At 45.0% G+C, this 17005-nt stretch overlaps 2 protein-coding genes across 2 annotated transcripts in view; one reads left to right on the plus strand and one right to left on the minus strand.

The window, feature by feature from the left end:
* Nucleotides 1-17005, minus strand: part of C6H1orf35 (chromosome 6 C1orf35 homolog) — a 404048-nt gene that overhangs the window by 131193 nt on the left and 255850 nt on the right. The gene's annotated exons all lie outside the window — the stretch shown is intronic.
* Nucleotides 1-17005, plus strand: part of OBSCN (obscurin, cytoskeletal calmodulin and titin-interacting RhoGEF) — a 202336-nt gene that overhangs the window by 1260 nt on the left and 184071 nt on the right. The window contains exon 2 of the mRNA XM_069859115.1: nucleotides 10543-11683. Within this exon, the coding sequence (XP_069715216.1) occupies nucleotides 10552-11683 (1132 nt within the window). The 5' untranslated portion in view covers nucleotides 10543-10551. The remainder of the gene's footprint in view (nucleotides 1-10542; nucleotides 11684-17005) is intronic.

Here is a 17005-nt window from a genome sequence, read left to right on the forward strand (position 1 = left end):
ACTAGTGCTGCCAACTCCAGACATGTGTAAGTCCAGCCTTTAAACTGTAGGGCCACTGAATTAAAATAAATCAGTGTGAATGCACTGTTTCATCAAACTTTTAAAGCTCACCTGGCTCAAGCTGTCTACCTCTGTCATCCAAGCAGATGCTGGGATGCACCTGTAGCTGTGTCCTGCCTTCTCCCCCCATGGAGCAGGAGTGAGCATCATTTTATGCCTGAGCCCTCCCTGTGTCGTTGCCTTTTCTTATATATTCTCAGAGCAGCCTGAGTGCCTCTAGGCTCAGAAAAATAGAAGGAAAAGTCACTGCCATGGCATCTTGAGGGACTAATCTGAGTAGTTTTAGTCCTTGGGAAACTTCTGGGGTTGTTTTCTAGCTCTATTAAGGGCAGAATTCAAAGTGAAACCCCTGTGCTGTAGCAAAGACCAATTAGGAAGAAGCCACTTCTTCGTATGAGCCCTCTTGAAGTTACTGGGGTGTTGATGGAAAGTACTAATTGGCCACATGGCTCATTAAAAGAGAGATGAACTTTATAAGCAACAGGTCTGTCTCTATATCAAAGAGGAAAGATAAGGATGTTGTGCTAGGGAGGGTTTAGATTGGATTTTCGGAAAAAGATCGTTACTGAAAGAGTGGTGAATAATTAGCACAGGCTGCTCAGGGCAGTGGTGGAGTCACCATCCCTGGAGGTGTTCAGAAGAAGTGTAGATGTGGCATTTTGGGACAGGGTTTAGTAGGCACGATGGTGTTAGACTGATGGTTGGACTTGATGATCTTAGAGGTCTTTTCACACTTCAACGTTTCTATGATTCTATGATGATTTTATATTCTTTGACTGCATAAATAACGTAAATGGCTTCAGTTTCCCTTGGTTAACGTAACTGCATGCTTGCTTATGTGACTGAAAGGTGATCAGACTGCCTCACCTGATAGTGTGAACAAGCCTTGCGATTTGTTCTTGTTTCTTGTTGGAGTTTTCTAATGGCTTTTTTTAGCCTCTCTAGTTTGCTACCAGTCATTGGAAATATTCATATCATTGATGAAGGATTAATACTGGGTGCATGAGGTGATGCAGATCCCTTCCTGGACAGTTGATACATATTTAGCCCAACTCTGAAGGTCAGGAACGAAGGCTCACCTTGAGCTTAGCCAAATTTTTGCTGAGGGCTGCTCACTGAGCCACTAACCTGCTGTGAAATTCCCCTTGATATCTCCTGTGCACTTTAGCTTTCTGTGGAGGCAATAGGTGGCAGGGAATGCAAATGAGCCTTAGACAGAATTGAGTTAGAAGTTTATGGAAACAGGTTTAGTTTATTGCAGCTACATGGAGTCCTCTGTGTCTAACACCTCCTACAGCTCAGGGAGACTGATCCTCCAAACCACCACAGAAAGCTCTTCCATTTGCTCATCCAATGACCTTTGAACATGCCAGAATCTGTTTTCCCTCACTGAAGTGGAATTTAGAGTAGTCCCAGCTAAGCTCTGAGTCCAGCTCCTCAGTGGAGATACTGTTCCTGCTCTGGTGAAGCAGGCGTCAGATAAATTCTGCCATCTAGGATTAGTGCATTGGCGCAAATCTCTACCTACACCTGATTTAGAGATGTAATGGGTGTGTAGCACTGAGAGTGCTGGTGTGCATTTCACCCCCAAGCTGTCTGGTGTAATGGCTTGAGGCATCCATCAGTGCCCAGCTGATGTCACTAAGCTTGCAGCTGACACTGAATCCTTGTGCTATTTCAAAGTTGTCCATTCCCTGGAAGGTTGTGAGAAGTAATAGGGCAGCTGGGTTGCTGTTGTTTTCCCTCAGTAGAACTTTAAACATCAAAGGAAAGCCACACTTCCCATTTGATGACCCATCAAATTCCCATCCCACCCATAGATTCCATTTCCTGACGTTTTGAGAGAGAACAATACATGCAGACAGGTCATGTAAACTAAGTAATAACAGTGCTGCCTTGATGTTTATCTGAACCTTCTGTTTTAGTGACTTTCTTTGAAAGCTCAGGACCTGGAGATGGGGGGTTCACTGAATCTCCCCTCTCCCATCAGGAGAGGAAGGAGTGCAAGACTTAGCAGTTGGCATTGCAGAGAAAGTCCAGGAAACATGAACTTTATAGGAAAGAAATAGACTCCAGATCAACAGTTTCCTGCTTGGGCAAAGAAAGGCTAAAAGAGGATTTAGAAAATGAGCAAGCAGGTATGTGACAGGACTTAATGTGGTGTGGAGAGAATCTCTCTCCCCCTGATCTGTATTTGGACTTTAGTGGTCTCTTAAGTTTAGGTGCCTGTCCTCACCTGGCTTTTGCATCCTCAAAGTTTCTGGTTATGCAGGTTTGTGGCCACTTTCATCTTGGGAATATTTTATGAGGTGGATTGCATGGTGTTTTCTGCTCTTTGCTCAAAGTCATAATGGACAAGGTTCCCTTTCTAGTTGTTCAATTGACAAGCTTGGACAGAGCATAACCAGCTGCCTAGTTCTTTCTTATGTCAGAGGGCAACATCCCAGGCTGATGACTGTTGGAGGGGGGAATATGCCCCAGTGTGGGACCTGCATCTTCTGAGAGGTCGTTGAAGACTTTCTAGATGCAGCTCAATATTGATGAAGCAATAGAAAACCAACCCATCATCCAGCACCGCACTGTCCATCACAGGAGGCCAGGAGAGCGATGACAGCACCATGAAGACTCTCCATCAGCACTATCCATCTCCTGACAAGCAGCACCTCAAACTACCCCAGCAAGAACTGGAGCAGTTTGCGGTTGTTCCCACTGCAAGGGATTTGCTCTCTTTTGTCTGTGGAGAAGAAGGTGCAGGGCAGAGGCAGAAAGTAGTGAATAGCTTTGGTAGGAAGCCTTGACTGGCTGCATAGCCATGTGTTGGTTCTTGGGCAGTGAACTGATTTATTTGCGTTATCTGACATCTGTGCCCTTTTGCCTCTTTCCCTCAAGCACAAAACAGTGAAAATTTGAATGAATAAAGATATAACTAAAATTACAAGTGCTGCTGCTTTGCCTTTGGCATGCTCAGAAATATCCACAAGGGAATGTGATCTCCACTGCAAATGATTAATCAGAGAGGGCTTACAAGGAGAAATATGACACTGGTAAATATCTGAGATTAATTGGAAAGGGGATCTGCACTGACTACGTTTATTCATGCTTTATTGTCAGTCCTGTCACTTCCCAGGAAGCTGCCCTGGCATTTGCAGAGTTATTATATTTTTTAGGCTTGAATGTACATATAATGAATCTGAATTAGTGTAATTGTTTACTAAAATGATTAACAAGTTACACTGCAGAAATATTACATCTTGTCCTTTCTGTATGTCCACAAGGTTATCCTCTCCCTATTATTCCTCATCTGTTTATCAGCCTAATCTGATGTGATGCATTTTATCCCATTTATACTTAGCATCATAGAATAATTAGGTTGGAAAAAGACCTTTGAGATCATCAACTACAACCATTCCTGTCCACTACTAAATATAAGCCCAAGCACCTCATCTACCCATCTTTTAAACACCTCCAGGGATGGTGACTCAACCACCTCCCTGGGCAGCCTGTGTCAGTGCTTGATAACCCTTTCAGTGAAGAAATTTTTCCTAATGTTGTTATCTGCACCCCTGACACAGCTTGAGGCCATTCCCTCTTGTCCTATCACCTGGGGGAAGTGGCCAGCACCCACCTCTCTACCACCTCCTTTCAGGTAGTTGTAGAGAGCAATGAGGTCTCCCCTCAACCTCCTCTTCTCCAGGCTAAACACCCCGAGTTCTCTCGGCTGCTCCTTGTAAGATTTTTTTTTCCAGCTCCTTCACCAGTTTCATTGTTCTTCTCTGGACATGCTCCAGGACCTCAATATCTTTCTTATAAAAGACTTAAACTTATAAAAATTAGTTTATTTAATGCACCCTATCTAAACTGTTTGATCTGTCTGACTGTAAGATGCTTATTGCATCTTCATCCTTAGGATATCCTGCCTGTGAGAGCATTTCATGCTCTCAGCACCCATAAGGCAAGGATTTTATCCCCTTTTTCAGACAGAGACTGAACATACACAAGAATTTGAATGACTTTCTCATGTTTATACAAGTGGCAGAGCAAGGAATAAACCCAGTTTTTCTTTAATACCGTGTTAGAAATTAATCTAAAACAACACACTGAACTTTGGATTTGTTTTCACTGAACTTTGGATTTTCTTCTGGCATCCTGGCCACTCATAAAGGCATAAGAATAGTTGAATGTGAGGGCATGTGGTGAAAGCTGATAGAGAGTGAGTTGCAGTGTAGACTACAGTATGGGACGTGGGATCTTCTCCTTGCAGGAGGAGGTCTGTGGACACAGTGGCTTCAACTTGATGGAGAGAAGCAAGTTCCAAACATCAGGCAAGTGTTTGGGAGCAGTGGGTGAAGGAGGCTGGACCTTGAGGCTATGGCCACTGGAAAGAAGCATCCTGGATGGATTTGCTGCATGAGGCTACTTCTGAGCAAAAGCAACAGGGACCTGATTCAGCAGCTTCCATGTGTTTTAAGAGCTCTTGAGTTTCAGAGATACCAGCAAACAGCTGGGGCTTGTTTGAGCAGTGTTAAGCACAGGAGGGCAGGGGAGGAAGATGCACAAGAGCTTTAGGAAGTGAGCAGCATTCCTGCTCTCATCCTGGTAAGAGCCAGGCTTTGAGAGCACCCACCACACTCCCACAGGGCAGAGCCCTCCTCCAGGTGCGGATCTGTCTCCTGGGGACCAGGAAAACAACATGCAAGTGGTGTGAGGGACGCCACTGTTAGCTGAAAGGTCACTGGCTGGCTTCCAAGCAGTTTAGCCTGGAGAAGAGGAGGCTGAGGGGAGACCTCATTGCTCTCTACAACTGCCTGAAAGGAGGTTGTGGAGAGGAGGGAGCTGGGCTCTTCTCCCAAGTGACAGGGGACAGGACAAGAGGGAATGGCCTCAAGCTCCACCAGGGGAGGTTTAGGCTGGACATTAGGAAAAAATTTTTCACAGAAAGGGTCATTGGGCACTGGAACAGGCTGCCCAGGGAGGGGGTTGAGTCACCTTTCCTGGAGGGGTTTAAGGGACGGGTGGACGAGGCGCTGAGGGACATGGTTTAGTGATTGATGGGAATGGTTGGACTTGATGATCCTGGGTGTCTTTTGTGTTTGTTTATTTTTTGCTCTTTTGATGCTACAGATTTGAAGATGGAAATGAGTCTGTAGCACACATTTTTGCCAAGAAAGGATAGGGTTTTACCAAGGAACTTTGAAGCAGATGATCCTTGAGATCCCTTTCAACCTGATATTCTTGGATTCTAGGACTCTTATGATCTGTCAGAAACAACTAGAGATCTAGATCAGATGAGATGCATGGACCACATCCAGGGAAGTGCAACGGAGCTGGTAAAGGATCTGGAGGACAAATCTTATGAGAGGCAGCTGAGAAAACTGGGACTGTTTAGCGTAGAAAAAAGGACGCTGAGGGGAGACCTCATCACTCTCTACAACTACCTGAAAGGAGGTTGTAGTGAGATGGATGTTTGTCTCTTCTTCCAAGTAACAAGTGATAGAATGAGAGCAAATGGCCTCGTCATGTCATGGAAGGTTTAGATTGGAAGTTAGGAAAAATTTCTTTGCTGAAAGAGTGGTGAAGCATTGGCACAGGCTGCCCAGGGATGTGGTGGAGTCACCATCCCTGGAAGTGTTCAAAAAACATGCAGATCACAGAATAACCAGGTTGGAAGAGACCCACCGGATCATCGAGTCCAACCGTTCCTATCAAACACTAAACTATATCCCTCAGCACCTCGTCCACCCGTGCCTTAAACCCCTCCAGGGAAGGTGACTCAACCACCTCCCTGGGCAGCCTGTTCCAGATGTGGCACTTTGTGACATGGTTTAGTTGCATAGTGGTGTTATGTTGAATGGTTGGACTTGATAATCTTACAGGTCTTTTTCAACCTTAATGATTCTATGAGATACAGTGATATCTTCTGTAGATGGGTCTAAGTGCTTTAATGACACAGCGTAGCCTGAAATTTAGGATAAATAGCTGGGAAAGATTGGGATGTGAGCTCTGAGTTTGTGCTTTGATTGTTAATTCTTAGTTAATGTAGTGAATGTTACTGCTGAGTTCTCCAGAGATGAACTTGAATCCCCGTATCCCTCTCTGAACACTGAAATGGTCCTTCTTCAGATTAGCAGAAGACCCTGATTGTCAATCAATTGACTTCAGTGGAAATTTCCACTGACCTTAGTGTACTTTGGCTCAAGCCCAAGGCTTCTATCTGTGTCTTCTATCAATTCATGAAGCTTTTCTCCTTGCAGCTTTGCAAATGTTTATGGAAAATACGTTTTAAAACTCAAGTAAGGATAGAGGTTGAAGGTAGCAAGAGGGACGAAAGTGCAAACTTACTCACAGATTTCTTGGTTTGAGACCAAGGGAAAGAAAGTCCCGTATCCTCATTGCAACTCACATGGAAGGTGATGACTCTGCAGAGAGTGAGTTGGTGTTTGGCACCAATGGCTACAAGTTTGAGGTTTTTTTAAGAATGGCTTGGATTGAAAGGTATCTAAAAGCTCATCCAGTTCCAACCCCTCTGCTATGGGCAGGGACAGATCAGGTTGCTCAAAGCCTCATCCAACCTGGCCTTGAACACCTCCAGGGTTGGGGCATCCACAACTTCCCTGGGCAACCTGGGCCAGGGCCTCCCCACCCTCACAGGAAAACATTTATACCTAAGATTTAAGTCAATTATTCTTTACAGTCTGAGCGTTTTCTGAGAATAACTCTTTCATTATTATATTTTTGATCTTTGGAAGCATTTTCTTTAATTTCTAAAGATTTTTTGTGGAATAATGAAACTTGCTTGATACCAGAAAGCAAAGACAAGCAAAACTGAATTAGTTTAGAATGGATTTAATCTAAAGAGGAGAGTCTTTGACTGCATCTTAAGAGTTTAATATGTTCTTTGGAGGGGAAGAAATTCAATGGAATGTGATGAGGTGGGATGTGGTATCTTTTTCTTGTTGAATATTTTTCTTGTTAAATAAACCCACCTGGAGTATTGTATCCAGTTGTGGAATACTCAATATAAGAAGGATGTGGAGCTGTTGGAATGGGTCCAGGGGAGGGCTACAAAGGTGATCAGAGGGCTGGAACACCTCCCATGCAAGGACGGGCTGAGAGAGTCGTTCAGCCTGGAGAAGAGAAGGCTCCAAGAGATCTTGTATCATCCTTCCAGTACATGAAGTGGGTTTACAAGAAAGCTGGGGAGGGATTTTTTACGAAGGCTTGTAGTGATAGGACTAGGAAGAATGGCTGTGAAATGGAAGGGGGAAGATTTAGGCTAGACCTAAGGAGGAAATTCTTTCCAATGAGGGTGATGAGGCACTGGAACAGGTTGCCCAGAGAAGTTGTGGATGTCCCATTCCTGGAAATGTTCAAGCCAGGTTGGAGGTAAGGGGAGTGGAATTAGAAGATTCTTAGGGTCCCTTCCAAATGAAAGCATTTTATGATTCTATGCAGCTCCTGTCTGAGCTTTATGAATGGTCTCTACTCAGGGTTAATTGCAGCACTGCTCTCATGTCTGTGCTTTTTCACCTTCAAAGTGCCATGCATAGAAGAATGACCAGGGCCCTGCATGCTGTAAGTAACTCAGAAAGGAAATAATAACCGGTCACTGCGACAGAAATATCTTTCTTAATCCTACAGCAGTTTGGCTTCCCTGCTGGCCACAAATCCACCCACTCTATCATCCAATGGCAGATGCTCTCACAATCTTCCCCCCACCTCCAGCAGAAATCAGTAGGAGCAGGCCAAAAACCTGCTTTCAGTTCTTGAGTTGCTATTTGAGCACAGGTTTCCTTGTTTTTTCTATCCTCCTCCAGCTCCTGCTGCAGTGCATTAACACTGTGTGCAAATCACTGATGGCACCAGGGAGTAGGGGTTGGATTGATATTGGAGAAATCATTTATTCTGCTTGGGTCTTGGCTCCCTTCATATTTCTTCTTCATTCCAAGGTGGGGATGGTCTCACAAATAATTATGTGCACAATGTATATATGACAAGGTACTTGCTGGAGTATGTGACAAATCGTGCATGAAAATTAATAACATATTACAATTTTTCATTCCATTTATGCTGCTGGGGATTGAAAGATGTGAACTACCACTAAAACTAAATAACAGACAAGTGTTTGCACAAAAATACAAAATGGTATTAGTTATAACCATTATTACCATTGGAGATGGGATAGGTGAGCTGATCTTCAAACTTCATTTTGGCTACGGATCCAAGGCAAACCCAAATGCAGTCTTCTTCCTATACAGTGAATCATAGAATGGTTTGAGTTGGAAGGGACCTTAAAGATCATCCAGTTCCAACCCCCCTGACATGGGCAGAGGCTTCTCAAGACTCCATCCAACCTGGCCTTGAACACTTCTAGGGATGGGGCACCCACAACTTCATGAGGCCAAAGAGATACAGTAGACTGGAGAGAGATGTTGCACTCAAATCTTCTGAGTAGGACTTCCAGAGAGGCTTGGAACTGTAATGCTTGCTGTCCTTACAAAGCACTGTTGTTAGGTCTAATCCCACTTCAAGGGAGAGTCAGCTGGTCCATGGTTACTGGTAGTAAAGGGGTGAAGGTCGGGCTTTTAGCTGTGCTGCACTTATCAAAGTAAATGCAAACCAAAGCACAGAAAAGGGCTTGGAGGATTAGGAGTAGACCCACTCTAGCAGAACAGAAAGGACACCTAGGAGTCCATGTAAGGAATAGTGAAGAAGCAAGAGATGTTTGCTTGTTATGTAAACTTCAAGGAGAGCCTGAAAGCAGAGATCGCTGTGACATTGCTCTCCAGCTGCACAGGGAAGGATTGATCTTTGATAGGAATGGTTGGACTCGATGATCCGGTGGGTCCCTTCCAACCTGGTTATTCTATGATTCTATGATTCTGTGTGTGAGCATGGCTGTAAAGATTAGTGCTATTGATTTCTTTTGACTTCCACAGGACACAAAGGCACCAGAAGTGCCACAATCTTTAGTTCTGAACACTGCCTAAGGTTTAGTTTTGAACATCGCCTAAGCATCTTCCCCTCTGGCTGGTCTGTGTCATCAAACAGATGCAGGCTGGTGCACAGCTCCCTCTGAGAGCAGCTGAGCATAAGCAGGAGATGAGACATCTTCCCTATAAGCCCTAAGCCACGTGGGGCTTTTTTGTTTAGAGCAGCCTGGCACCATCTGGATTACTGAGTGCATTCCCCATGGTGGTTTCTTCATGTGCCTTTGTGTTCCTGTGTACGTTCTGTGTGCACCAAGCCATAGATGTTCACAAATGCCCATCCCCACTCCAGCTGTGCCTGGCCCTACAGCATCTGGATGAGCTGTGTGTGAGCCATAGACACTAAAAGGCTATCATTGCCATCAAAGTAGCTCTATCTTAGTGGTTGCATTGAATAGAAGCTGAGGATAAAGAGAAACATCATCAATATCTGTGTGTCCTCCTAAAGGCTGGTCCATGCTGGAATGGGGTTTGCCTTAAGGTCAATGTGAATGTGATTCAAGCAATAAGGCCTAGGGGTGGATAATGACCAGAGAGGGCAAGAGGAGTGGTGGAGCATGTTGTAGAAACATTTTTTTTATTTAAAAAAAAAAAGTCAAGGAGAAAAAGAAATAGTTAAAAGAGAAGGGCAACAAGGTTGGGCTTTGAGCAGCCTGGTCTGGTGGGAGTTATCCTGCCCATGGCAGAGGGATTGGAACTGGATGATCTTTAAGGGTCCTTCCAACTGAAACCATTCTATGATTCCATGATAAGACAGAAAAAAAGGTGCAAAAGAAGAGGAGATGAGCATGATGGAGGTGGTATCTTGATGGGTAGGCACATCTCTCAGGGTTTCATGTCCATTTTGTTTCTCTGCAGCTACAGAACTAGCCTGTGTGTTACACAGTATTAGTTCAGGTTGCTTTCCTAGTGCCAAAGCTCTAAGGGACCATCATATTCTTTCTATATGAACTGCCCAAAGACTCATATTTTACCCAGTGACTCCTGCGGGGAAGTGAGAATCACAGAATGCTGTGCTGGAAAGGACCTCAGGTACCATCTGGTCCAACATTTTTGATAATATATAGTTTAAACAAGATGTCCCAGAACCCTGTCAAGCTGAGCCAGTGTAGAGGAATCCACCCATTCTCTGGGGAGGTTATTCCAATGTTTAACTGTTCTCATGACGAAAAATTTTCTTCTTGGGATCTCTCCAGGAGCAACTTATACCCATTACACCTTGTCTTTTCCATGGGACTCCTCGCAAAAAGGGAGTCTCCATTGTCTTTGTAGACACCCAAGTGAGCTACCTTCTCCATCACCAGTTTATTAAGCTCAAAACTAAGGAATCTTCCAGACCTAAAATATTCCAAGACCTCTCACCCATCGTGAGAAGGACAATGAAAACATACCCCAAGTAGACTGTTCTAGACAACAAACATTGAAGTGCAGCAGTTCTTTGGTTTCACTATCTAATCTGCTATCTTTTGACATTATTTTTTCTCTCTCTCTTTAGGATACCAAGATGGATTACAGCTCGTTCAGTGGAGTCCCCCGGTTCTTGACTCGGCCTAAGGCATTTATGGTGTCTGTGGGGAAAGATGCCACCTTGAGCTGCCAGATAGTTGGAAACCCCATCCCAGTTGTGAGCTGGGAAAAGGATAAACTTCCAGTACAGTCTGGAGGAAAGTTTAAAACCACAGAAGATGGCGATCTCTATAGGCTAACAATCTATGATCTGAGCCTGGAGGACAGCGGCCAATACATCTGCCGGGCCAAGAACACCATTGGGGAAGCTTTTGCAGCTGTCAGCATCAAAGTTGGAGAGGAGACCACAGTAACGGAGTCAGCCCCGTACTTCATCCAGAAACCTTCCTCCATCAAAGTAACTTTGGGAGAAGATGCCATGTTCAAATGCAAAGTCCAGGGCAGCCCTCCCCTCTCGGTGAACTGGGAGAAGGATGGGAGACACCTGCGGAACCGGGCTGATGCTGGTCGCTTCCAGATTGAGTCTGCTGGGGAGTCAAATGCTTTAACCATACAATGCGCCCGGCTGGGGGACAGTGGCACCTATACCTGCCGGGCCGAGAATCCCATCGGCTCTGCCAGCGCTTCGGCTGCGCTGGTGGTGGAAACGCAAGGCTCTTCCAACCCAGGCAGCAGCAGCCACTTTGATACCAGCTGTGGCAAGACTGCATCCTTGTTGTCTCACTTGCAAAAGAGGCGGGAGGAGATCAGGAAGATAGACGTCTCCCAAGGGGCTCTTGATTCAACATCTACCCAGTCTTACTCCAAAGTAGAAGGGTTGTCTGGCATCGGCTACAGCCTCTCCCGGGATTATGAGAGAGCGGCTGGACTCACTACGAAAGGAGCCCGCAATGCAACTTTTGGGGCGTTGACGCGCACGTGCAGCGTGACGGAGGGGAAACACGCCAAGCTCAGCTGCTACGTGACGGGCGAGCCGAAGCCAGAGATTGTGTGGAAGAAGGACGACGAGGTCATTTTGGAAGGGCGGCGGCACGTCATCTATGAGGATGACCAGGAGAACTTTGTGCTGAAGATCCTCTTCTGCAGACAGATAGACAACGGGCTGTACACCTGCACGGCCTCCAACCTGGCAGGTCAGACGTACAGCTCCGTGCTTGTCACAGTCAAAGGTGGGTGCTTATGTTTCTTACTTGGGTAGGTTTGCCTGCAAGGAGACGAGCAATGCACTTCCAAATAGGGGTTGGAGCATAAACCAAACTTCTATCACCAAACTGCTGCACAAGGATGTGGGTTAGACGTGAATAAAAGCCTTGCAGCTGTGAAAGGAGTTAAGCAGTGGACTAGATAACCTGGAGAGAGTCTCATCACCAGGGGGACTTAGGAGGGAATCACTCAGGTATGAATGATGCAGAACTGGCTGGTTGTGAGGCAGCTGGGATGAACCAGATCTCTAAAGCTCCCATCCATTCTGTTTTTATAGCAATATAAGAGATCCTTTACCATCCTCTGGATCAGGGACTGCTGAAGCCCCACCTTACCCTCCTTTATATTCACCACAGGGTTTAGTCAAATTCACATACGTGCCATTCAAGCAGAAGTAGGGGAAACTCCTCCCTGCAACCTGAGTTTGTCAGGCTGCCTTGGATCCCTTGAGGGCCCCACTCCAACTCTAAGTATGATCCATCTCGGTTTTCCTGTACAGAATGACCCACCAGCAGCCTTACGTTTGCCAGATTTCTTCAGTCTTTTCCCAGCTTGTGTTGCTAGACAGCCCATAGTCCTTGCACGTTTCAGGTATTTTACCAGGTCCAAGTTGCCTCTCTTTGCTGTGGTTGGGAGTGATGGATTTGCTTTCAGAAGGTGCTTCAACGCTGGTGTTCAGATCAAGTTCTAGAGAACGGTGAAAAAAAGGTGACATACAAGTTTTCACAAAGGAAGCTCTAAATATTCAAGCTGCTCTTCCTTTTTGCAAGGTTTGCAACCTAGGCAGCACATGGAAATTAAATCTCAGATGTAAAAGGCCTTGCCAGTTGAGTGGTTAAATAGATATTTTTGACTAACAGCAAAACAAATCAGAAATCCAAATGCGTAGGGATGGTCTGTGTTTCATACCCATCTTTAAGACTCTCAGCTTTCTGGTTTGCCTTTTCTGGACCTCTTCTTTCATGCTCGCCATCTTTCCCATCAGTGACTCAGTGCCCGTGTCCATCAGTGACACCTGATCTGTGGAACTCACTGGCAGTTGTCCCACTCATTGCCATCCGCTGGAGGTGCTGAGTGGTGTTGTGAAGGACATTTGTCCTCTTCCATAAAGCTGTGATTACCTCGTGAGCTGAAGGACTCAGAGCTGAAGACCAAGCCTAACCTTTGGGTGGGTGTTTACTTTGAGGATGCCCCAAGCACCATCACTTGCTCAACTCCCGTCTTACAAAAGCAAACCCCCTTCTCCCTCTTCATCCATATTTGATTATTCCCAATGGATGCAACCTGCTCCAAAGAAGATGGGGAAAGCATGCAAAGCAGCAGGTCTGGGAGCAAGCACCATGGGAACAGGTTATTTATGAAGGTCCATTGTCAAGGGATGCTGTGAGTCAGAGGGCTTAAGTGGAAATGTTTATGATCTGTTTCTGCATTTTGCTGTACCATGTTGGGCTTTCTGACCAGGCCAAAGCTGCCATGGAAAATCTACGTACGTTGGTTATAATTAGGCCTTGAATAATGACTCTTCTCTGTGTCACCAGAAGTTCCTCTCAGTCCTCCAGAGACAGCTCAGAATGATGTAGTAATGAAGAGAGCTTTAATTTTGTTTTTTTAAGCCATTGGCAAAGCCGTTAGCTCATGTTACCATTTTGTTTGAGTGGGGTAGGTCATCTTGCCACACAACTTTCTCTTTATTCAGTCATGCAGAGGAGGCTAAATTCTCAGCACATTTGTAAGCATTTGTTGAACTCATGCCATAAAGATCATTGAGCTGAAAAAAGAGATTTTTGAGCAGTTCCTTAATGTGATGTAGTGAATCAGATGCAGATCTCAAAGGAGAGCATCACTCATAATTAAGGAAAACCAAGAGCTGATTACTCCGATTCAGAAATGTGCTGGATTCGACTGTCTAGAGCAGGGATAAAGTCACAAACCATATGCTGAAATATGAGATGGAAAAGAAATTAGGGAATACTGGCTAAGAGTAAACCTTTGTGCCAGGGGAGGTTTAGATAAGATATTAGGAAAAAATTCTTCACTGAAAAGGTTCTCAGGCATTGGCAGAGGCTGCTTAGGGAGATGGTTGAGTGACCATCCCTGGAGATATTTAGAAGATGTGTCAATGTGGTGCTTAGGGACATGATTTAGTGGTGGACTTGGCTGTATTAGGTTTATGGCTGGACTCCATGAGCTTAGAGGTCCTTTTTCAGCTGAAATGATTCTGTAAGTCTATGATTTTGCCAAATCAAAGAGCAGAGAGGACAGGAGGAACATGAATAACTGACTCGAATTTTCTGAAGGCTTTGGAGATGTCCCAAAATAACGGCATACAGGTCTCCATCCTTGGGCCTGGGCCAAGCAATGTTCATGTGATTCCCTATGAATACAGTAATCAGATACTGTATGGAAAGGTTAAAGGTTGCAAGCCAAATAGGATAGAGGCTGGATAAACAGACCGGTGCTGATGCCACTTTATTCTTTTTTGACCTGAAGTGATTTTCAATGACCGTTATCATGAGAATCACGTTTGAGATCAGCAACAGAATTTGAGAAATGTTCAGGAAGCTTGACGTGAGCTGGAAATTTGTGCTTGCAGCCCAGAAGGCAAATCATATCCTGGGTCCCATCAAAAGAAGTGTGGCCTGCAGGTCGAGGGAGGTGATTCTGCCCCTTTATTCCTCTCTTGTGAGACCTCATCTAGAGTACTGTGTCTAGTTCTGGAATCCTCAACATAAGAAGGATATGGAGCTGTTGAATAGGTCCAGAGGAGGGCTAGAAAGGTTATCAGAGGGCTGGAGCACCTCTGGTATGAGGACAGGTTGTGTTGGGTTGTTCAGCTCAGAGAAGAGAAGGCTCCTTGGAGAGCAGCTTCTAGTACCTGAAATGGGCTACAGGAAAGCTGGAGAGGGTTGTTTTCTAGGGGCATGTAGTGATAGGATGAGGGGGAATGGCTTTAAATTAGAGGGGGGAAGATCTGCATTAGACATTAGGAAGAAGTTCTTGACAATGAGGGTGGTGAGGCACTGGCACAGGTCACCCAGGGAAGCTGTGGCTGCCCCATCCTTGGAGGTGTCCAAGGCCAGATTGGATGGTGCCTTCAGCTACCTGGTCTGGTGGGAGGTGTCCCTGCCTACGGCTGGGGTTGGAACTAGATGATCTTTAAGGTCCTTTCCAACCCAAACCATTCTATGACTCTATATGATTCTATGAAACGTGGAGGTGGAAAGTAAACTTGGAAAGCACAATAATTAGGAAGAAGAACAAAGGTGCGAGATGGTGGAAGCTTGCCCATGCACCTTTAGATAGCTCCCTTTGGAAGGATTCTGCATGTTCTCACTCTCACTGAATCATTGCTGTTAGTCAGAGGGAAAACTTACATCTGGAATAACAGATGGAGAGCCCATGAGAAGGGCAGGAAAAGACAAAAGGAAATGTAGGCAAGTGAGAAGAACATACAAACATACAGATAAGCCTTGAGAAGGCTAAAGAAACATTGGCTTCCTTGGAGGCTACACTTATTCTTAGTAAAATATGTGTTAGCAGGACCTACTTTTAAAAAATAACATCATCTCACTGCTAGTTTGGTTGGTATGGACCAAATGAAAAAGCCTATGACGCTCTGGAGAAATATGTTCTGAAGACAAGTAGCCAAATCCATGTCTAATCTAAGCTCCTGTAGTTTCCTCTTAACTCTATGAGCTGCTTTTGCTTCAGGCTCCCCCAGGGTTTTCCTTTGCTGTTTCTATCTCACATTTTTCCTAATGGGCAGGTTTTTGTAGATGCTTTATTTTAGCTCTTATTTCTCCTTCTTTAGAGGTGCTATTATCTTCATTTTATTTCTTAAGGAGTGTTTCTGCTTTGGATAAAAATAGATTAATAGGAAAATATGTACAGTCAAAAAACCATATACCGCCCCCAAATGTGTTAGAGATTGAATTTAAATGACTTTTCAGGGCAACCTGAGTTAATGAAAGTGAGCTGTTCCCTGGGAGTTCTGGTGTTAAAAGGACAAAGCAGAATTACCATTCAAATTCTCACGACTGAGTTTTCATGAAAGTAAAGGTTTCCAGATACTGCTTGGTTTGGAGTGATCAGAAAAACACTGCTTTGTACTTTTCGTTGGATTCTGTGTGAAACGACATCCACTTGAACTGCTTTTCCAGCTGCAAGATGTACAGATGAGGCACCTCTTGCCTCTGCTCCCTGGCTGTGACCTGTCAGCCGTGTCTAAATTTCTCCTCTGTGGTGCCTGGGACTCACATGTACGTGGAGCCCTGGTGACTTGAGCAGAGCTGAAAGTCCTTTGAGCTTTGGGAGATGCAGCCTATCCTTAGGAATGGGTGTAGTGAGGAAACCATCCAACTGCACCTTCCAAAAAGCACCAGAACAGGACACATTTCCACTCCAGGCATTCTAACAGAAACCACGTAGATTTTCTCAAAGGATGTTTGAATCATAGAATAGTTTGGGTTAGAAGGGACCTTAAAGATCATCCAGTTCCAACCCCCCTGTGATGGGCAGGGACACCTCCCACTGGATCAGGCTGCCCAAGCCCCATCCAACCTGGCCTTGAACACCTCCAGGGCTGGGGCAGCCACAATTTCTCTGTTCCAGTTCCAGTGCCTCCCCACTCTCACTGTGAAGAAATTCCTCCTTATGCCTAGTCTAAATCTGCCCCTCTCCAGTTTATACCCATTGCCCCTAGTCCTATCACTACAAGCCTTTGTAAAAAGTCCCTTCCCAGCTTTCTTGTAGCCCCTTTCAGGTACTGGAAGTTTGCTGTAAGACCTCCTTGGAGCCTTCTCTTCTCCAGGCTGAACAATCCCACCTCTCTCAACCTGTCCTCATATGGGAGGTGCTGCAGCCCTCTGATCATCTTTGTAGCTCTACTCTGGACTCGTTCCAACAGTTCCAAGTGGAGTGTGTTTAGCAAAATCAGCATTTTGTTGTGGAATTGAAATATCAGGAATCATCTTTCTTGCTTAATTTTAAATAATTTCTAACCAGCTATGATATTGATAGGAACTAGAGATGGGAGTTGGTGGCAATTCTTATTTGAAACAGAGAGTCCCTGTGAGGATTGTGTCACATGTAACCTCACCTAAACACACTCTGCTTATCTTACAAGGACATTTTCAGATATTAGAAAAATTTTGGATAATAAGGAAAGTGGGTGATGGTTAAATGGTGGTGCTAAGGGACATGGTTTAGTGTTTGATAGGAATGGTTGGACTCGATGATCCGGTGGGTCTCTTCCAACCTGGTTATTCTATGATTCTATGATTCTATGA

The sequence above is a fragment of the Phaenicophaeus curvirostris genome, chromosome 6 (genome assembly GCF_032191515.1).
Source record: "Phaenicophaeus curvirostris isolate KB17595 chromosome 6, BPBGC_Pcur_1.0, whole genome shotgun sequence".
NCBI lineage: Eukaryota > Metazoa > Chordata > Aves > Cuculiformes > Cuculidae > Phaenicophaeus > Phaenicophaeus curvirostris.